Source organism: Branchiostoma lanceolatum, chromosome 3, assembly GCF_035083965.1.
Source record: "Branchiostoma lanceolatum isolate klBraLanc5 chromosome 3, klBraLanc5.hap2, whole genome shotgun sequence".
In the NCBI taxonomy this organism is placed as follows: Eukaryota; Metazoa; Chordata; class Leptocardii; order Amphioxiformes; family Branchiostomatidae; genus Branchiostoma; species Branchiostoma lanceolatum.
Genome location: NC_089724.1, coordinates 1,937,897 through 1,963,428, shown reverse-complemented (window position 1 = coordinate 1,963,428; position 25,532 = coordinate 1,937,897). Strand labels below are relative to the sequence as shown.

General features: G+C 42.2%; 3 protein-coding genes across 3 annotated transcripts in view; 1 reads left to right on the top strand and 2 right to left on the bottom strand.

Annotated features, from left to right (window-relative positions):
- The window catches only part of LOC136429667 (oxysterol-binding protein-related protein 8-like), a 108,986-nt gene extending 103,494 nt beyond the window's left edge, over nt 1-5,492 (bottom strand). The window contains exon 1 of the mRNA XM_066419593.1: nt 5,234-5,492. Within this exon, the coding sequence (XP_066275690.1) occupies nt 5,234-5,275 (42 nt within the window). The 5' untranslated portion in view covers nt 5,276-5,492. The remainder of the gene's footprint in view (nt 1-5,233) is intronic.
- A 1,215-nt stretch (nt 5,493-6,707) lies between these two features.
- LOC136429662 (testis-expressed protein 52-like) lies at nt 6,708-10,471 on the bottom strand. The gene is made up of 5 exons (XM_066419587.1): nt 10,307-10,471; nt 9,655-9,750; nt 9,127-9,272; nt 8,486-8,730; nt 6,708-7,882 (listed from the first exon to the last, which is right to left on the bottom strand). Exons 2-5 carry the CDS (start codon nt 9,740-9,742, stop codon nt 7,459-7,461), a joined length of 903 nt encoding a protein of 300 aa, XP_066275684.1. The 5' UTR covers nt 9,743-9,750; nt 10,307-10,471; the 3' UTR covers nt 6,708-7,458.
- Nucleotides 10,472-15,026: 4,555 nt separating this feature from the next.
- LOC136429661 (trichohyalin-like) lies at nt 15,027-24,331 on the top strand. The gene is made up of 8 exons (XM_066419586.1): nt 15,027-15,264; nt 16,417-17,625; nt 18,164-18,396; nt 18,920-19,129; nt 19,547-19,747; nt 20,189-20,580; nt 21,364-21,487; nt 21,875-24,331. The coding sequence occupies exons 1-8, from the start codon at nt 15,042-15,044 to the stop codon at nt 22,577-22,579; spliced, it is 3,297 nt and encodes a 1,098-aa protein (XP_066275683.1). The 5' UTR covers nt 15,027-15,041; the 3' UTR covers nt 22,580-24,331.
- The last annotated feature ends 1,201 nt before the right edge of the window (nt 24,332-25,532 follow it).

Below are 25,532 nucleotides of genomic sequence, written 5' to 3'. Positions count from 1 at the left end.
AATCATTCATACAGAATACAGAAAAGCATCTCTGCAGGTCTGGTGTCAATGTTAACATTGATGAATCTAAAGACTGGGGAAAACCTACAACGTGGTTAGAAAGCCTCAGTTTGTATTTTATAATAGAAGCTCATCTGTATTGGTAGTAATTTCATAATACAGTCACCAGCACTGTGCTAAACTTTCTTCCTTTAAGTTAGTGTTGGAAGAAAGTTTAGCACTGTATTATCAGTTTAAATGTATTTATTATCTATTTCTGAAAAAACATCTTTACAGTTTGAGACATTCACCATGTACAGTATAGCACACAAACTATGAATTATTGAGCACTGGTGCTAAACTGATATTGATAAGGCCACGCCAATTTAATTTCTTGGTTAACAGATTTTTTGTTAATTTTAGCACAAAAAAAATCATGAAAACAGAAGGCTGGGGTGAAAACTTGCACCTGACCCTGTTCACTCCCTGAAATTGTGTGCACCAAAGTACAAACTTTCCTCTGAGATTCTGTTTTTCTGTTGATTTTCCAATCTAGCATTTTTTTTAGATTCTGTAAACCAAGAAATTAAAGGGCCTAAGGTAATGTAATATACTTATATCTTCTTCACTACCCTGAACAGGTTGTACAAGTGAATTGTGTACGGCTCTCTTCACAAATTGTTTCTGGGAGACAGAACAGGTGACGATACATCTATCATTTTGTTTCCTCTATTTCGAAAACTCCTCTATCTTATTTGTAACCCAGGGCCCCACTGCAAAGCAGTGTCAATCACAAGGCTGGCCAACCATGGATTAAAGACGACAGAAAAATAGATAAATGAAATAAATGAAATAAATCATGGACTATGTGTAGACTTCATCCCTCCATCTGCTTGAGGAATTCAAAGGTACAGACCTACACTGACATGTATTTACCACCATGTCAGACCCACAAAGCCTGGAGTCACAAGCATACGTGTGCTTGTTCTACATACAGACTGTATTCACACCAAAGGCTTTCACGAACCCACTCCTTTATTTTCACTGAATGTGTTTCTCTCACTAGTTCTACTTTCAAAGCAACGACAGAAGTCAGACGCAGCTCTTGAGTCACATAAAAACGCCAACCAAAAATTCACCTCAAGGGAAGAAACTTATCAAACTGACAAAATCGCTCGACAAAATTGGATTTATGTCGAAGATGGGCCGGGAATGACATTAGGAATGGATATCTAATTCTGAGTCACAATCCTGTTTCAGACCTTGCTCAGGCTTTTGGCTGTTTGCCACCGAGGAAACAATGTCATAGAAACAAAACAAAACAACACACAAAAACAGTGCCAATTAGTGAATTACTCTCACCTCTCAAATAAACGTACCGGTACGTTTATTTTTTTTCGCCAATAGTTCCACCCTGTACTTTCTTATTCTAGACGGTACGTTTATTATTTTTTGAAAAATTGAGGCTTTGCAAACCAGGAATCCCTCTAAAATCGTAAGTTAAGGGTTTTCTGCCCATATTTCCCCGGTATTTTTGCTCGTAATTCGCTATTTTTCGGCCTACCGGCGTTGATTTTCTCGCCGCTTTGACGGCCTTGTGAAAAGTATCCTGGCGGCACTCGTAACATATCGGTCGATATCGCTATGACGCTACAAAGTAAATCGGAAAATAAGACGCGACATTGACATTTTAAAATACAATTTTCATATAAATAACTTTGATAGTCTCTGTTTACATCGTAAACCAAAGCACGCTGATCAAAAACGTGTGGAGTAGGGTGCTCGCCTGCACGGGGAATAATAATTTCCTGACCACTATATCCGTAGTATCGGCAGCGCGGCGGAAGAATTATTTGTTCGCAGAAGACATGTAACACGTCAAAACAACAATCATAACTTAACTTCCCTTGTGATATGTGTTTTGAGGCCACAAAATCTCTAAAACGGCAGAAATATGTCCGATATGATTCGGTAAACAACAGCGCGAAATCGCGAAACATGGCCGCCACTCTCAGGCATGGCGACAGTAAAACTAGCAGCATATTGCGTAGTGCGGATACCGATCTTTAAAATGATACCGTAAACGCATGGAAATATTATATTTTTTGGGCAACGATAGACACACAGCGCCATATTTATTTTCAGAGGGTTCATTTTTTTAAATAATCGTAAGATTTTCCCAATTTTGGCGGTTCATCGCGGGTTTCTAGTGTCAACACGTAATGGGTAACTTCTTAGTATGTGCGGTCTGTGACGTTGAGCTACTTTTACAGTCGATCTCTGTTCAATATTGTGGGATTTACCGCGGGAACTCGAAATCCGAGCGTCTCACTTTGTTTTCGACGCTATGGAGCAAAAGTTTATAGACATATTTCTTCTGTGGAAGGACTGTGTTCATATTTGTGTTTTTTTGTGGTTGATGTCTTTAGAAAATATGATCAGGTACATTTAACTTTTAAAAGTACTCTGATGATTTTTGTTATATGTCACTGATTGTCAGTCATAATAAAATGATATAACAATTTTCTTTGATCACTTGCTTCAAGTTCCAAATAGAAAAAGCATGTATCATGTACATTTTCACTTGTTGAATTTGAAAGCACCGTGGCCCCCGGTTAGGGGTCATAGCGGGGAACCTATGCCCAATTTTTCAATATTACTATTATATTTTACGAAGAGGCGAGGAAGATCATCATGATTTGAACAAGCTATGGACAGTTATTCTGTTCAATATCTATATACTTAATAGGTATGGCATAATTGACTAAATATAAGTTACCTACCTGCTTATTATCTTATTTCCCTCTGACAGTGACAGTTGTATATGTATGGACACAGTTTACCTAGCATCGACTGTCGATTTTTGAAATTTTCCGGGGGGTATTTTTATTCCAGGGGGTACTTATATTACATTTTGAAAATTTGTCCGGGGGGTACTTCTATTCCAGGGGGTACTTCTATTTGAGAGGTGAGAGTACTATTTTCAATCATTGTTTTTATCAAGTTGACAGTTATTTCTGAATCAATCAGTAAGTTACTTTGAAAATTGCACATTTCAGATTTTAAGCTATTATGCAAAAAATCTTGTTGCCAAGCACATATCAATGAAACTTAGTGTGTAGCTAGTGAACTTACAATTTAGAATATACATTTATGTGCAACCTGACTGAAAAATTTGTTTCAAAAATCCAAAACAGATCAGTTTGAGAAGATTTACATCAAAAAGCTACTGTAGTCTGACTCTACCCAGACAGCCATTTATTAATCAAGTTACAGTCTACTAGTACAGTAATGACACCACAAAGGGAAACTAACACCTGACCCATTCAGCACAGGTGGGACCACTTGCCCCATTTCTCAGCTGGGCTGAAAGGCTCCCTGGGTCCTTATGTACACCTGCTCAGGCTCAGGTGCCAGACTAGGGGTTAAGTCTCCAAGACAGTGGCTGCCACCCAGACTTAACTTGAGACGTTCCACTTATGGCTGTCTAGGTTTAGCCACTGATTCTAGATCTAGTTTTAGAACCAGTCCTGGACTTTAACATTGAACTTGAAGGCAGTTTGCTGTCTTGATTCTTTCTTCATCATCATCATCATCTATCAGCCTTTATCCGCCGGGCCCAAACAAAAAGTACCTATTTCACTCCAGTATCAAGCATCATTCAATCAGATGCACTTTCCCTTATGAAAAATATTGAATTTAGAAAAGACTGCTGCCACATGCACTTTCCCACCTCTTCTCAGTCATCCTGAAACCAACTTTTATTTAAGGGCAAAGCAAAGACCTAGACTTAAGAGAAAACGTCATCTAAATATCAAACAAATTTTCTAATTGGATCAATATCAAAATAGTTTACCTTTCACTTTTAAACATTTATTTGTTTTGTTTTGTAAACAAAATCTCTTTCCATTTGCCAAATGAATGTCTTTCCCATTAAAATAAGTCTCAGATTATGCTTGGTCCAGAAAATCTCAGGATAAGAACCCAGGACCATCAAATATGCTTTGAACAGCAGATTGGAACCCTGGACCCCTGGTTCCTGGTCCTGTTCAGCAGATTGGAACCCAGTGTACACCTGGTTCCTGCATGGTCCTGTTCAGCAGATTGGAACCCTGGACCCCTGGTTCCTGGTCCTGTTCAGCAGATTGGAACCCTGGACCCTGGGTTCCTGTTCAGCAGATTGGAACCCTGGAGCCCTGGTTCCTGATCCTGTTCATGTGACATGTGACATTGTGAGTCACCCTCAGATCACACACCAGTGGTACCACCAGGTGATGTCACTGTTTGGGACACGCCGTATTGTTAGCTCTACAGCCCGACAAAAACACTCTCGTTTCGCTTCAATTCCTGTCAAGACTACCTGAAATTTTCAGACAAAGATCTAAAATCTCCACCCGTTTTCATTCAGCTAATGCTGCAAAAACAATTTTTAGTTCTCTTATTTTGAGTTCTCCTATTTGAGTTCTCCTATCCGGAACGTGTCCTATTGTTGACACTACAGACTCACCAAAACAGATCTGTTCCGCCTCCGTTCTTTCAAAATGTCCTGAACGGTTTCTGCCTTGTAAGGACCTAACGTGTTCGTGTGTAGACATGTCTGTTATCTTATCATCAAGCAACCCTTAACATTGATAATTTTCTCTTTAAAAATGCTTAAAATCAAAAGCGGGAAATGAGATGTAGAAACTGTGACGTTTAAGGAAATACTTGTACTGTACACAGGAAACAGTGGAGCCTGTTAGTACAAACACAGCATGCCCTGTAGGACACATCATCTTTCTGGTCCTGTGGGCATTCCACAAAAAAATTATCATTTACATATAGGCTGTCAAATTACCAAAATATCAACCACATGGACTTTATGTCAATAAAGCCAATATTATTGTGCCTTAAATGTACCCAATATTAGGATAACTTTTTTAGTTTTAAACCAACACAATTTCTCTGGCCGCAGAAGAAAAAAGTAAAGCCTCGGCAGTTACTAACTGTTACTGTTTCTACACCCTAAAAACCACCCGTCAGAATAACGCCATGGGGAGGGGGGCGGAGTAACCCTTAGGATCGAATAGATGTTTTTTTGGCGATGAAATGTCACGATTCGAAATTGTGGTTTAGCGGGTCGTACCGACACTGTCAACTACTCAGACGTGCTAACAGAAATGTCGTACAAAATACAGATTTCATACACAGGAAATACAAAGTGATAGCCTCTAATCTTCGCCGCAGTTTTGGAACATTTGCAGGTAAAACTCACCAGTATGTCGGCCACTTCCGCGTCCAGACCGGCTTCCGCCATCTGATAACAATCACCACAAACTTGCCGCCGGGCTTTTATTCAAATCTCCCAGCACCCTGCTAGCTTACTGACACCCTCCTCCTCCAAGACGACTTGAAAGCGGCCTTACAGACGTGTGTCCGGCGCCTTGCGAGGCAGGTGACCTCTACCTGACGGACAGACAGACCGGGGTGTTTGATGTCCACCTGAACAACTGGGGGACGGGTTCTACGGGAGGACTGAAATTAGCACTCTGTTCCGCGCCGACACATTCGCAGTAAGGTAGTGGAAATGGAAATGAAACTTCGGAAAAGAGGACACGTTTCAGGAATAAAAATATTTGTTGAAGAAATTTTAAATAACGACGAAAGTATTACTATATAGTTTTGGGTGTAATTTCCGATGAAATTGATAACCGTCAAACAAATAAAACACAAACTCAGGCTTTAGGCACGTCATTCGTATGCAGATACGAGTATCCGATTGTTTCAAATCACTTGCAGACGACATTTCTCAAAGTGCCGTTGTCATGACAACGGCAGATCGAGTTCAGGGCATGAAATATTTAACATTTGGTGCTGATACATTAGAAATGTCTGTGCAGGATGGCCCACCGGGAATTAGAATCTACAATATGATTTGATTTTTTTCAAAACTACTCAAATATAACCGTTATTAAACAGCAAAACTGAACGAGAAATCTAACCAAAAAGTATACAGACTCCAAAGACCATATACTGTTTTTACTATTTTTTTACAAGTACACTTTACATTTTTGGCATAAATGATTTAACTTAAGGACATTTAGTTTACAAAGCCTACAGTCAGGAGTTCGCCACCCCCAGACCCCGGGGAAGACCACCGAAGAGATGGAAAGACCAAATTGTGAAGGACACGGGCTTAAACAGTCCGGAAGCAGAGGCTAGGGCAAGGGACAGGACTACATGGAGGATCCTCCTGGAAAGCAAGGGGCCAGCCTCTGGCCTGAGCACATAGGCAGGCAGGTAGGCATTTAAGGCCTTCTTGCAGTGAGTTACTGTGTGGCTTGACAGTGGGGACCCCTGGCAGTCTCAGTGATTACTGCAGTATCAGACCTAGACGTTTTGCACTACTGTACAATGTATTTGTATCAGACCAAGACGTTTTGTATTTGTATTCATCATTATTTGTAGTTAACGTTATTTCCCAGAGCGTGCGTGTGGGAGTTTTGGGAATTCAAGTTCCCAAAAGTGCTTTTTTGCATCATTGAAATTTATTGAAATAAGTTGAATTTAGCTAATAATAATTACTTCCACTATCACATGGAATAAAAGAATCCGATGAAATTACAAAAGTCACTTTTTTATCCATTTTTTTTCATTATGATTCAACAAATTCAGACAATTTTTGGACACAAAACCTATATATAATACATATTCACAATATAATGACCAACCATTGGAATTCCAACAGGTAACATCGTAAATGGAATTTCTTCACTTATTTGATATGATAAAACAACATAGTGCCATGACATGATATGTTACAGTTATAAGAATATTGATCATTTAGTGAATCATAGATAAAAACTATCATCACTTTCACAGTCACACGGTGACACGGTTCACAGTCTGAGACCCTTACCCTGTAAAAAATCAACTCTCTTCACAAATTTCACCACATTTTCTGCCACTTTTACCTAATCAGAAATCAATATTGACTTTTTTTGCCACGGTGACCATCGATTGGCTGAAAACATGGTCATACCAAATAAGGCAAGCTTTTAGAAACCTTTTTTTATATTTGGTTTAAAAATTGTCTTGATTCATTTTTAAAATGGTTCTTATAACACTGAGCAGCTGAGTGTGTTACATTTCCTAGGCCTAAGTTATACCGATTAAACTAGATTACCATAAAAATGACACCCTTTTCCCCTGGTAAAGACTTTTACAGTAGTTTTAAAATCCTCATTAATTGATGTTTTAAGATAGGACAATTTCTTATCACTATTTCCTGGACTTTTAAAACCAATCATCTCTTTAAAATTGCTAGATATAGACATGATATGAATTAATGTAACATGTTTCAAAGCCTCATCACTTCATTTTTACCAGTTTTTCTGTCCTTTTGCAAAATAGTTTCACCTTTTTAAAATACATGATAAAATATATATACAGTATAATTTTCTATTACTAGTTATGATAGTTTTGCAGTCCTTTTTCTAGTTATAATAGTTTTGCAGTCCTTGCATCCTTCTCTGCCTCCCGTTTGGCCTTCTTCCACTCCAGGATGAGTTTCTGCTCCTCCATCACCTTCTGGTACTGCGGGTTATTCTGGCTGTACGCGAGTTTCGTCACCAGCGGTGCCCGCCGTAACCCAACACTGTGCGCCGACGTCTCGCTACGAGAGTCTCCGACCCTCACCCCGGGGTGCTGCCGCGTGTACGTACGCAGCGTCGAGTCATAGATGCTCTGGGTCGTAGGGCCGCCCGAGGTGGAGCCCAGGTCGCCCTGGGGCCGCGGGTACGATTTGAACGCCTCGGGTGGAAGGATCCGTCCGAGCTCATCCACCGGCGGGCGTCGCATCTCGCTCTCCACGCGAAGCCGCTGGAACTCATCCAGCTGCTGCTGAAGCTTCAGGACGACGTCCCTGTAGAGAGAAAGTTTTATTTAGAATCTTATGTATAATAGGATCGTCAGGAAAGACCTTGACAGCGCCAACACCTCATGGCAAGAGGCAAAGAAGACCCCCTGAGACCGGAAGAGGTGGAGACTAACCACTGAGGCCCTATGCTCCCGAAGGGGCGAAGAGGATTAAGTCAAGTCAAAAGTCAAGTATAATAGGATATTGGAGTTTTCTTTTTACACAACCAGTGACTTCTTACCTACCTGCTGACATTTCGGTGCCTGTCAGACACCTTCTTCAGAGCTTTTGACTGGAGTACTGCTTCTCGCCGCTATAAATAGCCGAAGAAGGGGCTGACAGACACCGAAATGTCAGCAGGTAAAAAGTGACTGGTTGTGTAAAAAAGAAAACTGCAATATCCTAAAGTATGTTCTTTGTAATACAGTCTAGTTGGGCAGCCCTGGCTGTGTGTGCTGAACAGCTAACCCACTAAATAAATATACAAATAAATAGAATAATACTGATATTGTAATGTTAGTGGTCCGCAACATCAGCTTGTCTGCCTGGCGCTCCACTATGTATATGTCTTGTTACAACTTTAATAAAGAATAAAGAATAACACTCCACCTGCGCTGCCCTGGGTCGCGGACCATCGTCCGGCTCTCCGCCACGTACTTGGCGAAGGTGTTGCGCCCCATGTGGGAGGCGCGCGGCATGTTGATGGGGTACATGGCGGCCACCGTGTCGTTGAGCCCCTGCTTGGGCGTGGCCCGCAGGTGGTAGCCGTGCAGCGCCGTGAAGTTCCGCCAAACGTTGCTGTTGTAGTCCCGCGCCTGCTTGGGCGGCATCATGGGCTCGTGCCACCCTACCTCCTGTAGTCACAATAAACATAGACATCATTGGTCAACTTTCTGATGTTTTGCACACTTACACAGACACACACACACACACAGACACACACACACACACGCACACACACATGTAGTCTGTCAGTTAATGCATCATTGGCTCATGCCATCCTACCTCCTGTAGTCAGGGTTACATAGTCAACATCAGTTTACTTTCTACACATACACACACACACAAAACACACACACACATAAACACACACACACACACACACATACACAAACACACACATCCTTACACACACACACACACACATACACAAAGACACACAAACACACACACACAAAAACACACATACATGTCACATATACACACACTTGTAGCTATTTAAGTTGGCTGAGTTCACGACAGTACCGTACCTGCCATAGATGGAAGGTGGGCGGGGGTTCGAATCTTGGCGTGGACTCTTCCACGGACGTCCGCAGCTTGTGGTTGATTTCGATGTTGGTGGCGGTACGCGGTGGCTTGTTGGTGGCCAGCCTCTGGATCGGTCGAGGAGTGAAACCTGTGTGCCAAATTAGGACTGCTATTACACACAAACCAAATCAAATCAATCAAATCACACAAACCCACATCAAATACATGTCATTGAACTTAAAGATTCATATGCTGGGGACTGAGAAGTAACAAGTCATTTTGCAAGTTGTAAAGCCGTGCCATGAGATTTCTAAGCCTTAGAAATTCAACTTCAATTAACTTAATTTACATGTACAGTTTTATGTTAACTTGGAAGAGAATATTTTCCAGTATTATTTAAAATGGCATGTTATTTCTGTCATATACTAAAGGCCTTTGTCATCAGAATAACGGTCAACACTTAGACGTATTGCACAGCAGCCATAACACTATTAGACTGTATTAAAGGTTACATGAATCCCGGTACTAACCTGACTGACTCGGGTTGGGGATGTTGGCGAGATTTTCCCGCTCAGCGATGGTTGGACCGCGGGCAGGCATGGTGCGGAGAGCGATCATCACACGGGCTGGGGGGTTAAAAAAATTGTGAGCGTGATTAAGGTAAGTGTTAAACAAAATATATTAAAGATATATGATCACATGACTGAAGTCCCCTGAAGTTGCTGAAGACTAAAGAAACTGCAGAGCATTATGAAGGCATATTTTACTGATGAACCTTAGTACAAGTCTGTCATGCAGTTTTATTTTACACATGGAAGTAAAATCAAAGTCAGGGGTATGAGGTTTTTTGTTTGGTAGTTAGGGGGGAGGGGGGACTTAAAGAGCTGGGCTATCGTGTGACTGGAGAGCAAAGAGTTAAGCGACATACGATAGCGTTGTTTTCACTTGTTGTTTGCTGACTGTCTGCGATGAGTGTGCTGTTTGGTAAATGTTCAAGAGATGACATTCGGTGGAGCTTTCACAGATCTTCACAACAACAGCATGACGAGAAATATGCAAACCAAAAGTTACGTAAAAAGTTTCGAGAAGAAAACCTCATATTATGCACAACACAAAGATGTCAGCGATTTGAGCTATATTCAAGGTTTTAATAGAAAAGAAAACAGATATGAAATGACCAACCTGAAGTCTGCGTATTGAAGAATCAACTAGCGCAACCAAAATCGCAAAGAACTAAACATTTCGTGCATTAAAATCAAAGAAACGAGCAGAAATTTCCTGTCCCTGCGCTACGCCGCCATGTTGGATTGACACCGCGTCCGGCCGGTCACCATGGCAACATCAATCATAATATTTACTACCAATTAGCTGTTCCATCATACTCCCGCCGCTAGCATTGGCTAAGTAGTATTACTCAGCTTTTGCAAACGCATCCCATTAAAATCAGTTTTGAGGGTAAGAAAGATGTTAACGCCTACTAAAATGTTTTTGGAGAAATGTTTTATGATCTCAAATGTTTAGAATTAAAAGTGAGTCACGTCTGTATTAGCCGTTAGCGGGGAGTGAGTTCGTCGCTAAGAACAGCCGGTGTTCCGTCCGCCATGTTGGTTCTGTGATGTTGATAAGTTGTTGTGAGTTTTGATCAGTGGTGATGACCGCGTGAGTTTTATCCGTCCTGTCAGACTTCTCCTGACTCCTGACCGCGTCTGATCATCACAGGATAACCCGGGATCGCTCACCGCACGGGACGAGCTGCCAGGTGGGTCGGGTTGGGTGTAACACGGGATTTTATGCTATTTAAATTTGTTGAGAGGGATTAAATATCATGCAAGTTAACGTTAACGTTACAGAGTGACATGTTCATGTAACGTTTGGTATCGGATTTATAGTTTTGACATCTGACATGCATTTTTCTTATCAACTTAGCGGAAGTAGTTCTCGATGTTATAATCCCTTTTGAATTCCTATTCTGGTGAAACTCTCAAATGAAGTGTTTGCTGTCATCATAAGCCCAAGTTTGGAATAATATCTATTTTGCAACATCAAGTTCAGAAATCTTTAATCGGATTTTTGTAGTATTTAGAGATGAGTTCATTATCTACAAGCTGAAGTCCAAAGTGACCTAGGTGTTTCTATGTTTTCTAATTGTTTCGTTATTGGGCAGAAATGGTTTTCCAATTTTACAGCTCAGATAGTATTTCCTCAGCATACTGTAAACAAATGCTAAATGCATTTGAATTCGCTGTAGCTTTATTTTCCAATAGGGGGGGACATCACATTTTTTGAAATTTATAGTTGAAACAATTTCATTTTAGTACTTAGCATTAGAATTGCAAAACATATATTCGTGTTATGATTTCAGGATATTGATTTAAAGAGGCCACCACGAAAATAAATTAAAGGGCCACATCTCCATCTATTAGTACAGTACTGATGGTTCACTAGTACTATAGCTCCTTTATCTGACCCCATGCACACATATCACACACATCAGAGCGCTCAGTCTCCAACAGAACCTACATGTAGTTGTTGTCCTTGGCTTGTTGACGTTGTTCTGTGATTCTGTGATACGAGCCCAGTCTGTTCTGTTGCTGCTCACAGCTAATCAGTCACTTGACTGTTCAAGTGACTGATTAGCTGTGAGCACTGTGTGCAGTTCTCAAACATCTGCTGCCTCTCCATACAGTAATGCCAATAATGGGGCCTCTCTTGATGTGAAGTTCAATGCATGGCTGGGATCCGAACTTTCCACCATCTCAATCTGAGATTTTGTGGTTCAGTGGTTAGTGATTCTGCCTTTGGACCAGATGGTCAACAGCCTGAATCCTGGCTGTTTTGGCTCCAACGATTGTTGCAGGCAGCAAGAAACATTCGAACTCAAAGTCCTTCAAATCACTTATCAGATGCAGTCCATTTACTATTCATGCTTATGTACAGGAATTTTCCTAGTACATGATAGTTTACGTTGAACCTGTAAATCATGACACAAGCAGTGCCGTGCTCCTCCTTGTCACAGTCAGTAGAAGGGTAGTTTTTCATTAAAGCAAACTGTGCCAAGATACACGTAGATCAGTTTCATCTTTCCTTTTACAATCTCCATTATGGCCTGCTCAATATTATGTACGGTAGTCTTGGCTTAAGAATTTTGTTAACATGAAGAAAGTGTCACACCATTAGAGTTTAGATTGGGCCAATTTCACAATTTCACAGTGTAACATATATTTGTTACTCCAAATGTCTTGCCGACTCTGTATCTAAGATTTGTGCCAGTGCCCTCTTGTGACCATACCGCTGATATGAGCAACGAGACTTGCCATTCAGAACATCTTAAGACCCAGTACTGAATAATAGATGTTCCTGCCCTGCCCTCATCACGGCGCGGCCGCCCTGACTATTGTCCTGCCTTAAAAATCAATACTGCTGATCATCATGTTGGGTCACGTCTCTGTCAACAGTCAGGAAATATGGATTTCTATTGTTAGAGTTATTAACTTACAAATGGGTACAAATGTGGAGGGTTATGTAATAATAGTTTAGTCTACTGATGGACTCTGTATTGATTGATACGACTCTGTACTGGTCAATACATACTCTGTAACAGCTGGAAAAAATCAGAATATATATATATATATATATATATATATATATATATATATATATATATATATATATATATATATATATATATATATATTATATATATATATATATTATATATATATATATTATATAAAATATATATATATAATTCATACACTTTGATCTTTGACTGAATACTGTAGTACAAATTGATAGAGTAAGGTGAAATTTCTTACTAAAGACCTGAATCAATGCATTGTGACTATGTCACTTATTTTAAAGCATGTATGATTTGGGGATTGATCTTTTACAGCTTGTATCTTTATAATCTAGGGTATCATTTCTTTCTTGGAAACAGTATCTTAATGGTGTGTTGTTGGAAGGAGTCTTCAGCATGGTTTCAGGTTCATTGATGGTAAAACCTGGTCTGTGTGTTAACTTCTAGAAGCAGTTCAAGCAGGTATCTTCCACCCTCGTAAACCAGGACCGCCTATCGCTCGACGTTACATCGCGAGCGTAAGCGGCCCTGGTTAACTGGATCGCTACATATGGTTAAAGCTACGTTACAGGTTACGTGTTACATAGTTGCTTTGGTTACCCAAAACAAATGTCAGCCGATAGTTGTTTTGGGTAACCAAAGCAACGATGTAACACGTAACCTGATTGGTTGATAGCTTCCCAGCGTTCTTTGCGCGCTGCTTCCGATGAGGGGAAGCAGGTGACGTAGCTATAACCATATGTAGCGATCCAGTTTACCAGGGCCGCTTACACTCGCGATGTAACGTCGAGCGATAGGGGGTCCTGGTTTACGAGGGTGGTATCTTCTTGAGAAGAGATTTTTTCAAGAAATTTTATGATGATGTAGATAATGATGATAAGGAAGAAGAACATCATGAAGTGACCATTTTTCTGCTGTTTCCTTCCCAGGATGCCTCGCTCCAGGTCTCGGCGTGACATGACCCTCCTGCAGGCCATCCTTGACACGGAGGGGTTCGGGGAGAGCGAGCACCCTGGCTCCGACAGCACCCTCAACACGACGTCCAGGTAATATCTATGCAGGGATCTCCCCAGAAATATATAGCAGGATGGGGGGAGGGTGCCAGGCACAGGATATGTGCCGCGAGGGGGGAGGTCTAGAGGGGGGCGCACACCTCTCAAAAGGAGAGGCTGTTGCATTTTGCCTTTTTCAGACATATTGCATTTTGCCTTTTTCAGACATAATGGAAATTATTTCCTGCAACTTCAGCTTTACATCTGAAATTTCTAGTTTTAAGCAAAATTACAAGCTTGGCTGGGTAATATTGGAAAAAACACCCTAACTTTGAAAATCAACAAGATGGAGCTGGGATTAGAACAGGATGGAGGAGCGCCACTGTTCCAATCTTTAGGGAGATCCCTGCTATGCTCAATGACCTGCAGTGGGCCCTTCTCTCCGCAAGGAGGAGGAACACCCACCTTATCTTTTTCTACAAACTCGTTAATAATCATGTCAATATAAACGCAGACAGTCTACTTAAACCAGCTCAGGGGCGCACCCGGGGTAGTCACCATCTTAAATTCCAAACTCTCAACGCCCGGACAGACACATACAAACACTCGTTCTTCCCCCGCACCATCCCACAATGGAACGCCCTGCCTGGTGCGGTTGTTACGGCTCCCACTGTTGAGTCATACCGTGCCAGGCTGGAGGCCAGCCCGCCTTAGTCTGGGACCTCCCCCCCCCCCTACTTTGCCCCTTGCGGGGTTATCTGGGGGGTAACGATGATGATGTTTCATGTCAGTTGTACAAAAACATTTGAACCTCGTTGAAGCGATTCATCCGAGTCACGTGTGATTACCAGTTACAAGAGTATTCTTCAATCGTTGACATAAGAAAGGTAACAAAATACGTACCTCCAAACTTTCGACATCCACCGTACGTCTTGATTTACACAAGTCTTGACCTAGTCTCATGCTCTCGCGAGACTAGGTCATTCCGTCATCAAGACTTGGAAATCGAAAATTTGGAGGTACATATTTTGTTACCTTTCTAAAGTCACTGATTGAAGAATAGTCTTGGAAACTTTTATACCTCTGATTGACAGATATCTAATACTCTGTAGGTGAATTATTCTTCTTCGCATCTTGACTTTCTGACCAACCATGAATATCCATCTTGTTAAACTTCTGCATCAAACTCAAGTCAATACTTCTCCACCAATTTAATTCTCAATTTCAAAAGAAGTCAAGTTCAAGTGAACCCCATAGCAGATTGATATCAGATTTATGTCACAGCTCAATAAAGGTAAAATTATTATTAGTATATGTAAAAGTTCAGATTCAAATAACCTTAACTAGTATGATTTCTACTTGCAGCACCGCCAGCAACCCTCGTGCCCCCCGACCTGCTGACCCTTGCGCCCCCCGACCCGCCGACCCCCTTGACCTCGCCCTGCAGCAGAAGCACCGTGAGCTGCAGCTGTTGCTATGGCAACAGCACGTGGAGCGACAGGTGCTGATGCAGAGGCAGGTGCTGCAGCAGCAGGTGGTGATGCATCGATCATCTTATCCACAGAGGAGAGGTGAGGAGGGGGAGGGGGTATCAGGAGGGGGTATCAGGTCGGGATGGAGGGGAGGGAGGGGGTATCAGGAGGGGAGGAAGGGGGTATCAGGTGGGGAGGGAGGGGGTATCAGGTAGGGAGGGGGTATCAGGTGGGGAGGGAGGGGGTATCAGGAGGGGAGGGAGGGGGTATCAGGAGGGGAGGGAGGGGGTATGAGGTGGGGAGGGAGGGAGTATCAGGTGGGGAGGGAGGGGGGAAAGGATAGAGGGAGTAAGGGTGTGATGTTTCCCTTCTCTGTTGCATTTGTTTTGATAAAATATTATAATTAAACTGTTCCTCAGAAAGTTATTAATACATTTTCTTAATCTTAATCAAAGGCCATGGCCTGAAGAAGTTGATTTTAAAGAAAAAAAAGCCAAATCTGATACAGATGTGGACATGCCCTTGTTACCTTTCAAACATTCAATTTGTAATATTTTACAAATAGGCTAATAATAGTATTCAGACATGAGGACAGGCGTTTGGGTGCAGATGGCTCGTTTATTCGCTCTTCTGATTAATTATTCACCAAGCTTTCGTCTCCTGCTGCTCAGTTTAAGGAACAAAAAGTCTCACACAAAAGACTCGGACGGAGAACAGGTCTGACGTGGGCTCCCTTTGTCAGACCTTCTTCTGTTGTCGCGTAGCAAGCTTTGTTGCCATGGCAACAGTGTCCCAGGGACACGCCCATGTCCACCAGGATTTGGGTTCAAGACTGTGCTTTTGTCAGGTCTTTCTGTCTATGTCTGGTTGCCCTTTTGTCAAAAATCCTTAGTAAACTACACTCAAGGAGCCAATATGGATCTGATCAGGGTTTCAACCGGTGGATTATTCAGCTATTGCTGTTAACGACTAACGGTATCTCTTCACTGTAGGGTAGGAGTCTTTCGTTTTGTACTGTACTTGTGCAATATAGTGTAGTAAACCAAGGAGGTCAGAATCAAATTTGGGAAAACTTAGCATTAAAGTTGACCCGAAAAAAGTTAAGAAGTGATCGCTGTCTAGTTTTACTTAATATGTAGAGATTTGAGCATCGTCAGAAAACCGTTCAGTTGATATCGGTCATAATATGCTGTCTTCACCACCGTCCATTCACCTGTTTGTTTGTTTCTCCCTTCTTGTGTTTTTTTGCAGGGAAAAGAGGAAGACAGCTGAGAGGGCCTGTTAACATCCCAGTTGGGAGTATCCCTCCCCCAGTACGGCCGCATCACCAAGTAGTGACCACGGATGTTCCTAGTACGCAAGTCCAGAAACTCAAAACTAAGGTGGAAAGTAGTACCCAAACTATGGAAACTGTCAAATTAGCACCTAAAGAGAAAGAGGCCAAGACAGAAGAAAATGGGAGAAGAGAGACCTCAAAGTTGAAAAAGGAACAAGCTCAAGAAAGACAGAAGGAAAGAAGGCCTAGAAGGAAGGGCGAGGAATTGTCTTCAAAGCATAAAAATGAAGAAGAGGATGAGAAAAGGAGCTCATCAGAACAAGACAACAAAGCTCATCGGAAGGGAAGAAGGAAAAAAAATTCAGCAAAGATCTTGAGGGAAGAACCAAAACCTGTAGGTCAAACCAAGGCTTGGAGCAGACAGGAAGGTCAAGGTCAAGACAAGGAGATAAGTGGGCTGAGAGTGTCTGAGGAGGGGAGGAAAGGCAGGGATGACTCAGAGAGAGGTCATCAGAAAGCAACAGGTCATCATCATGGTGATGCCCTTGGTGATGAACCTAGAGTTGATGAGGATGGAGATAGCAGTCATCATCATGGGAACAAGAATCATCACCATGGAGACAAGGATCATCACCATGGAGACAAGGATCATCACCATGGAGACAAGGATCATCAGAAAGGTGACAGTGATCATCACCAAGGAGACGACAATCTTCATGATGAGAATGGTAACCTCCATGGTGACAGCAGCATTGAGAAGGAAAGTCCCTACAAAAACCAGGATCCTCACCATGAGGTAAAAGGTCGTCTCCATGGGGACAGCCGTGATGAGGATGATGCGAGTGATTCAGAGTTCTCAGACAGCGAGAGGAGCTACAGCAGCTACAGCGAGAGTTTCTCCTCCAGCGAGGAAAGTGATGGGAGTGGGGAGGACGGCCGGAGAAGCGGGAGTGATGAAGGGACGGCAAAGAGGGTGACGTTTGCCGAGGAAGGAAGGAGGGAGGAGAAGAATGATCGGGAGGATGAAGACAGGGAGGGGAAACCTGCTCAGAAAACAGAGGAGCTGACAAAGGAGGAGGAGGTGAAGGGAACTGCAGGGAAGCGGAAGAAGCCGAGACAACAGAGTGCAGGCAGGAAGAGGACGTCCACACATCCACAGTTCACTGTGACATCCCTCTCCAGCAGTAAGTATGGTCTCACACCACAGTTCACTGTGACATCCCTCTCGAGAAGTAAGTATGGTCTCACACCACAGTTCAATGTGATATCACTCCCTAGCAGCAAGTATTGTCTTACCACAGTTCGCTACCACATCCCTCTCTAGCAGTAAGTATGGTTTCAAACCACAGTTCACTGTGACATCCCTCTCCAGCAGTAAGTATGGTCTCACACCACATTTCACTGTGACATCCCTGTCTAGTAATAAGTATGATCTCACACCACAGTTCAATGTGATATCACTCCCTAGCAGCAAGTATTGTCTCACCACAGTTCAGTCAGAATTGCCTCTCTAGCAGTATGGTCTCACATTGCAGTTCACTGTGACAATCCCTTTCTACCAGCAAGCATAAAGACCTCAAGACTTCAGCTATTGTTTTGTGTTTGTTTGTCCATGTATTGTAATGTAAAAAAAGTTGCAACCAAATTTTTCCATTTAATTATCAAGAGATGGATATATTACAGCATTATGAAACGGAACTTCTGATGATTTTTCCTTCCCAGGGTACCTCAGCCTGGTCTCCTCCCTGCTGGAGTTGCAGCTCAGCCCACAGCCCCCCGGGAAGGAGAGGCCACGCACGCTCTCCTCCCCGGGCAAGAACATCTCAGAGGAGATCCTGAAGAAGCGAGCGAGGGAAGAAAAGAAGAAGAAAAGGATGGAGAAAAAACAGGAGGATGAGGCGGCCGCATCACCAAGGGAGAAGCAGCCGTTCCAGCCATCCGACCATAACCTGAAGGTGAGATTTGATGTGGTTGCAGTTTTGCAGTACAAAGAGTGATTAACTTGCTGTGGGGTCTAAGTGTTAAACAACTTTACAAGGCTGTCATGTAGTATCCTGAAGAGGGGTGTGCCGTACTTAAGAAGAGACATTAAGCCATGGGTCCCGGTTTCAAATCACCTAAATATGCCACTGATCTTGTGCCCTTGTTAAAGCCCCTTAAAGGAGGTAAAAAGCAGTGGAAGGAGAAATATGGGCCCTGCCTCCCAATACCATAGCTTCCAATTGCAATGCCGTGCCCTAGGCATGGTCTCCTGTCCCTACATCAAAAAGGCTATCGGAGTACCTATACCTTTTTTCTCCTTTCTTTTTATTCCTGTCTGAATGCTTTAATCCCAGGTGAGGAGAGGGCCACAGGGAGGCATCAGCTATACGGTTCCTCTTCTCCTTCCCCAGAACTCCAGTAACCCCCAGGTCCAGTTATGTAATTTAAAAGCAAACATTTAATATTAAGCTGAAGGTTCTTCCTGTCCCTCCCCAGAACTCGAGTAACCCCCAGGTGCAGGAGTGGCTGCACCAGAAGCGAGCGGTCCAGCGGCAGCAGAGGAGGGAGGAGAGAGCCAAGCGTCGGCTGAAGTTCCAGATGAAGATGGAGGAGCGAGACGTGAAGATTGCCCGGATGATCGAGTCCGACGAGAAGGTGGACCAGTGGATGAGGGAGAAGAGGAAACTGCTTAGGAGGAAATCTCAGGTGAGAAGTGCACCTGGATTTTCTATCTCTGTCAATTGTTGTATAGAATTTTAAAGAAACCTTTTTGTTCCACATGCATGAGCTATACTGGTGTCTGTGTATGTGTCAATTGTGTGTGTCTGGGGGGGGGGGGTAGCAAGTCAGATGGATCATTTGCAATTTTTGTTAAATGCCCAACTAGGGCTTGTAATGTCTTATTGTAGTTTCTTTATATGTGATCCACAAAGACCACAATACCAAGCCTGTCTCCTTTTTGCTTGTTAAATCCGAAGTTTAAGATTATATTTTTTTCTGCATTCATTCAAAAAATTGCATGTAAATTTCCAGCCCAGGAGTGTTAAGTAAATTCCTTGTTTCAGATTTTCATAACCAAGGCATGTTGTTAATCATTATTCCTCTACCTTTTTTGTGCCTCAGAAGCCAAGAAAAGCCATGGTGCAGCCATCAGTGGGGCAGCAGGCGGAGACAGAGGAGACCACGCCCCTTAGCAACAGTAACCGGGGGCAACCGGATCTCCCCAGCCTGGAGAATCAGGCGACACAGCTGGAGGAGAAACTGCTGAAGGACCTCGGTGCAGAGAAGGGGCAGGGAGACGCCACTCCACCGGCAGGGGGGAAGGTTTGTTTGTTTGTTTGTTTTGCATAGCAGGTAAACTGCATGTAGAAGGACATGTAATACTGACGCTAGTTTTGTACAACAAGTCAAGGTGCATAAGATCTGGCTGTATAAGGTTTGATCCATAAGTTCTGTAACATGCTTGAGGTTTGGCTCTTTTTTAAACGTGGGGCCTCCAGCTTTACGTCCCATCCAAGAGAACATCCCTAACCAAAGCTAGGTACTCATTTTCACCTGGGGGAAGAGGTGTGAGCTGTGGTTCTCAAAGGCACAACATTGGTGCCTGCTTACTAAGGGATTCAAACCCAGAACCTTTAGATTATATTATATTATATTATTATCAAACCTTATAGGCAATATGCCTCCTATCCGAACACTATGTTATGTTATGTTATGTTATATATAAGTCAACACCCCTAACCACAAGACCACCTTGCCACCCAGGTTGGAAACACGACAACATCGCTGTCTGATGGGAAAGTGGCAGGCATGGACGATTTTGCGCGCCGGACCGTCCCCGCCCGTCCAGCAAGAACAGAAAACGGAACAGTGGGGGCGCAAACGACAGGGAAGGTGCCGAGCAGACCAACGACCGCCCCGCCAAGAAGCGACAGCCCCACAAAGCGGCGAGGAAAGTCGCTGCATCCGATGTCTGCTAGGAGCCGTGGGTCCAAGACGTCGGTCGAGACGCCGCGCAGTGTCGGATCTGGTTCGGGGACTCCCCGAGATCCGATGAGAAACCTGAGCTATGACCAGTGGCTGGTCCACAAGAGGAGGGAGGACCAGCGGAGGAGGCTGAGGGGCCAGAAGGACGAGGCTGATCCAGAGATGCAGAGGTCAGTAGAGTCTAGTTAACAGTCTTCCTTCACTTTTTCTGTACCTCCTTGATGAGTTTCCTTCCTCAGTATCTCCTGAGTGATCGACCATCAGAGGAAGCTGCGGGTCCAGAAGAACGAGGCTGATCCAGAGATGCAGAGGTCAATAGAGTGTAGTTTACAGTCCTCCTCCACTTCTTCTGTACCTTCTTTATGAGTATCCTTCTCCAGTATCTCATGATCACCTGAGGAGGCTGCGGGTCCAGAAGGACGGGGCTAATCCCAAAATGCAAAGGTCAAAACTCTGTTTACCTTCCCTCTTCACTTCCTCAGTACCTCCTTTATGAGTGTTCTTCTTTAGTATCTCCTGAGTGATCTTCTTTCACTCACAATTTCCTGACTTCTGTATACAGCCTCTCATAGAATTATTTCCTGACCATCATTTTACTCCCCTTCCAAACGTTTTCAGTATTATCTCTTAGCACCTTTTCTTTTCCACTCTCTTTTTTACTCTCTTTCCACGCGTTCCTATCACCCCATCCCAACATAGTATTTCCATTTTTTTTCTGCTGCTCATCTTCTGATATTTATCTACATTCAGGGTAAAAGACATTTTGAAGATAAACTTTCACTTAATATTTAAAAGACATTAATGTCTGTTTGTGTTTTCCCTACCTATACAGCAGTGTTATTACCTACTGTACAATGTATTTGGTGCTTTCTAGTCTACATAGTTCTAGGAAAAAACAAATTGTTTTATCCTTACTAGTCTTTGATGTCTTTCCTGTGTTGTCCCACCTGCAGCATCATCCCTGAGCTGGGGCGGCGCCGGGTGGAGCAGGCCACCATGAGGAGGAAGAAACTGGACACCGGACTCAAACACGGGAAACGGGACCAGGACGGCACGGACAAACCAGCGGAAAACCCGGTAGGTTCATCTTAGTCTGCGCTGTTCTATTGTCATCTTTTGCTTAAATGAGATATTTGTAATGGTTAACTGCAAAATAAACACTATTTGCTAAGAGTTAACAAAGTGTGTCTTTATTTCTATCTATTGATAATGAAACAATTCATTAGGGATTAGCCAAGGCAGCTCTCGCTGGTAACGGCTGACACACAAAAGTACAGACGGATGTACAACGTAAACATGATCTACAATAATTGGAATAAATTAGAGTGCTGGACCATTGCATCTGGTCACAAGATAAGAAGAAGTGACCTTTAGATGAATCAATTATAACTACACGCTTTTCAACCAGTCTGACCTATCAGAGTGTGCTTTCTATGAGATTTATTTGTTTTGCTTTGTTTCCAGGACAACAAGCCCAGGTTTGTGTGGCGGTTGAGGGACGACCCCACTCTGGAGCGACCCACGACGACCAGGCCTGGGTCGAGGAGCCCCAGCCCCGGTAAGAAGTCCCCTTCTCCCCGGAGACCAGCCAGCCCCTTAAAGGAGCCGGCCTTCTACAGGAGGCAGCGCTTCTCCAAGGACAAGATGCAGCAGATGTCCCAGTCAATGAACTTTGAGAGGCCAGAACCGCAGGGGAGCGACTGCCCCGACATCACCACACATGATAGCAACGGCCAATCACAGGGCAGCTTTCCTTCAGCCAACCAATCAGAGAAGGGAACCACTGAAGCAGTGATAGACCAATCAGACAAGGGCACCACTGAAGCAGTTATCGACCAATCAGAGAAGGGAACCACCGAAGGTGAAGCAATTATCCACCAATCGGAGGGGAAAGCTGTTGACCAATCAGAGAGTGAATCTGTCAAGGCAGATCGCCAATCGCTGTTTAAGTCAGGTTCTGACCAATCGGCACCAGCCTGTAAGAAAACGGACCAATCAGTTAACAGCCTGTTTGAAGCGTTGGGACTTTCAGATGATATTGAGGAAAACATAGAGTCTGAAAGTGAAAGTGAGAATGAGGAGGAGAAAGTGAAAAACAACCACAAACTTTCTTCCTCGCAAACCTTTATAACCACAGTGGCAGATACGGAGGATGGGAGCTCTGGGTAGGTTGTGTGGTATAGTGTTCCAGGGCCTGTTAGTTGAGCTGTTGCAGCACTCAACTCACATGTACGTGTATAGTACTGAAATATGCTGAAAGGGTTGCAGTCCTTCGAGGATATTCTAGGCCATTTTGTTTTCCTTACCAAAAAGAAAGGAAAAATCCTTTATAGATTGAACTTGGACTGTTCCTTTCCATAAACTTTCTTCCTTTCATACTTTCATAACCAGTGTCAGATACTGAGGATGAGAGCTGAGGTAGGTTGTGTGGTATAGTGTTCAGCATTCCCATTTGTGGAGCTGAAGTTTGGGAGTTTGATTTTTGGCTGGACAAACTTGCCGGACTTGTATATATGTTACAGAAATACACTGAAAAGGGTTGCAGTCCTGGATTCTGAGCCATTGTTTTATTTTCGTTTCAACTGGTCAGAAAGAAAAAGGGAAATTTCTCCAGTTTATTGAACTAATGAAATGTACGTACTGTGTCTTGTTCTCATAAGTGGAAAAGTTAAGCTTTCTGTAAGTGAAAACAGGTTCAAGGTTCCTTCACATTATTCTTAGTGCATGAGAATATGGTATGTTAATTTAAAAAAAAAACTTGTGGAACTTCTTGGAAAGTGGGAATAGAGCTGAAAGTTATACAGATCTGTTGCATGGCTTTGGCCCTTTTGGGAATAAGCTATGTGCAGTATATAGGTTCTACAAATGGAATGTATATAGAAATATCTTAAGCAAAGAAACTATAAAGTGAATGTTCTATAAATGCAAGTCTTTCAACTTCACATATATGTCTTCTGTTACCTTATAGAATTGTGATAGTTGTATTATATAGAGAGAAACTCTAAAAAAATTCAGTTTTTAAGAAAAAGGTTTGTAGTCCTTACTAGAAGGAATTCTAAGCCTTTGTCAGTTGTTGTTTTGCTAATTTCAACTTGTCAAAAAGAAAACTTATACTGTTAATTGAATGAACAAATCATTGTTTTTTGTTGTAGAAGAGGTATTAGATATTTTTGTAAAACTTGTGGAACAGCTTGGAATGGAGCTGGAAATTGTACATATTTGTTGCAAGGCTTACATGTAGTTTGCCCGCTTGGAAATTACCTGTGGGAGCATGTCTAGGTTCTACTCATAGATACATAGTTAGGTTCTATGCAAAGGATCATAAGTACAAGGCTTTCAACTGACTTTTTTTACCTTATAGAATATCTATGACTTAAATATATATAGAATATCATATATATAGAATATATATAGATATAGAGAAAGATAGAGAGACAAAGAGAGCTAAAATGCATTGAAAGGTTCCTCAGAGTGAAGAACACCATGGAATGATGGTGATCATGATCTCAGTATATCAAATAGTTAATACAAAATGTAGTTGTATATGAGGCAAAGTTATGGTTGCGTAAATTATATTGAACTAATTGTGAGCTTATAGTTTATTTTATGTACATAAAAGTAAAGCTTAGAGATGCTATATTGGAACATTTGTGGAATTGAGGAATTATCCAGGAGCTTGATGACACATGTTAGTTTGCACTTTTGATGTTGCAGCTGTTGCACAATTGTAGAACGCTTTTGTGTTGAAATAACATTAAACCTTTCTTTTCAATAGATTGTTTTTCTATGATGTTACGACCATAGGCCATTGTTGAAGAGTTGATTTTAGTTTTTTCACTGCATGTTGCGGAGAATGGAGTCATTAAATGTTCCTGTGTCTTACGCATGTATCATTAAAATCAATTTTAAGATGTAACTGTATATTACAAAGTGCGAGTTGTTCATTACATTATTAACACATGGGTGTGTTGATTTCTACACTTCTAAAATATGACCAATTTTGGGGGATGAATGCATACCAACAAAATGATACTCCAACCTCTATATAATTAAAACATCCTACATTGACATTTGTAGACCTTCTAGTATACCCCAAAATGGTGATTTCGGCACACTACGAAATATGGCCTATTTTGGACATTGTCATGTACATCGAGACTAAGGTCGACACGAGAGCTGTTTACAAGTCAGTGGCCTTTACTTTCGCCCTTGCGCATGCGTACTCGGAATCGTGAACGACCTTACAGAGTGTTTCTACTACATACTTATGACGTTTGAATTGTCCCCCATGTTTGATAGTTTTGAACCTGTAAATTGACTTTGAAGGTGAACTTGAATGTGCATATACCTAAAGCGTATGCATTATGCATACATCTATACCACGGTAATCTAGATTTCGTTGAATGAATTGGTTTGGAGGATTTGGGTTTTTTCCCCCACTATGACTTATTGCTAAGTAAACACATTTAGGATTTTCGATCATCATTGATAACTTTCTTCGCATATTTTGTTTGTTGAATTTAATTTTATTTCTCTTGTATTATTTATGATCTACTAAGTATACATTGTTTACCCTCTTACGGGTTCCCTTTGGAAATCAGCCCCATTCGGCTTAAGGGGCTATCCGTATGTTTACTTATTTGTATGTTTTCATTATTGATATCTAAATCATACACTTTATCTGAAACTGTTCATTTCACGATAATGCACAAAATGAGTTGTCTTTCCAGACCACTTAAATTTATCCCAATTTCTCTAAGCTTACAGACAAAGAAAATACCATTCTTCTTTTAGCTACCAAAAACCCACAACGTTTTGAAAAGGTGGGACATTACGTCTTCCATTGCTTACAAAAGAGATGTCTAACCCTTCAGACAGTTAAAGACAATTACGTTTCCATAATTTAGATTAGCCGCCTTTGTACTTATTTACAGGTTTGCGATAGCAAAACCTGTTCTGTTTTTGCATCCAAGGATGGGGGCCGCCATGTTGGATGTGACCATTTTATTGGGAGGGGTGTTTTTTGTCGCTAATGTTGGGTGTGACTATTTTGACGGAGGGGTGTTTTTCTTGCTAGTTTTCTTTTTTTGTGTGTTCTTGCTAATTTTTTTCTTGCTGTGGG

Coding starts and splice junctions, on each gene's coding strand:
- LOC136429661 (XM_066419586.1), top strand. CDS start 15,042: ATGATTTCTACTTGCAGCACCGCCAGCAACCCTCGTGCCCCCCGACCT. Junction 19,748..20,188: donor CTCCACCGGCAGGGGGGAAG/GTTTGTTTGTTT, acceptor CTTGCCACCCAG/GTTGGAAACACGACAACATC. Junction 21,488..21,874: donor ACAAACCAGCGGAAAACCCG/GTAGGTTCATCT, acceptor CTTTGTTTCCAG/GACAACAAGCCCAGGTTTGT.
- LOC136429662 (XM_066419587.1), bottom strand. CDS start 9,742: ATGATCGCTCTCCGCACCATGCCTGCCCGCGGTCCAACCATCGCTGAG. Junction 9,273..9,654: donor CCCCAACCCGAGTCAGTCAG/GTTAGTACCGGG, acceptor TTTGGCACACAG/GTTTCACTCCTCGACCGATC. Junction 8,731..9,126: donor CCACCTTCCATCTATGGCAG/GTACGGTACTGT, acceptor TTGTGACTACAG/GAGGTAGGGTGGCACGAGCC.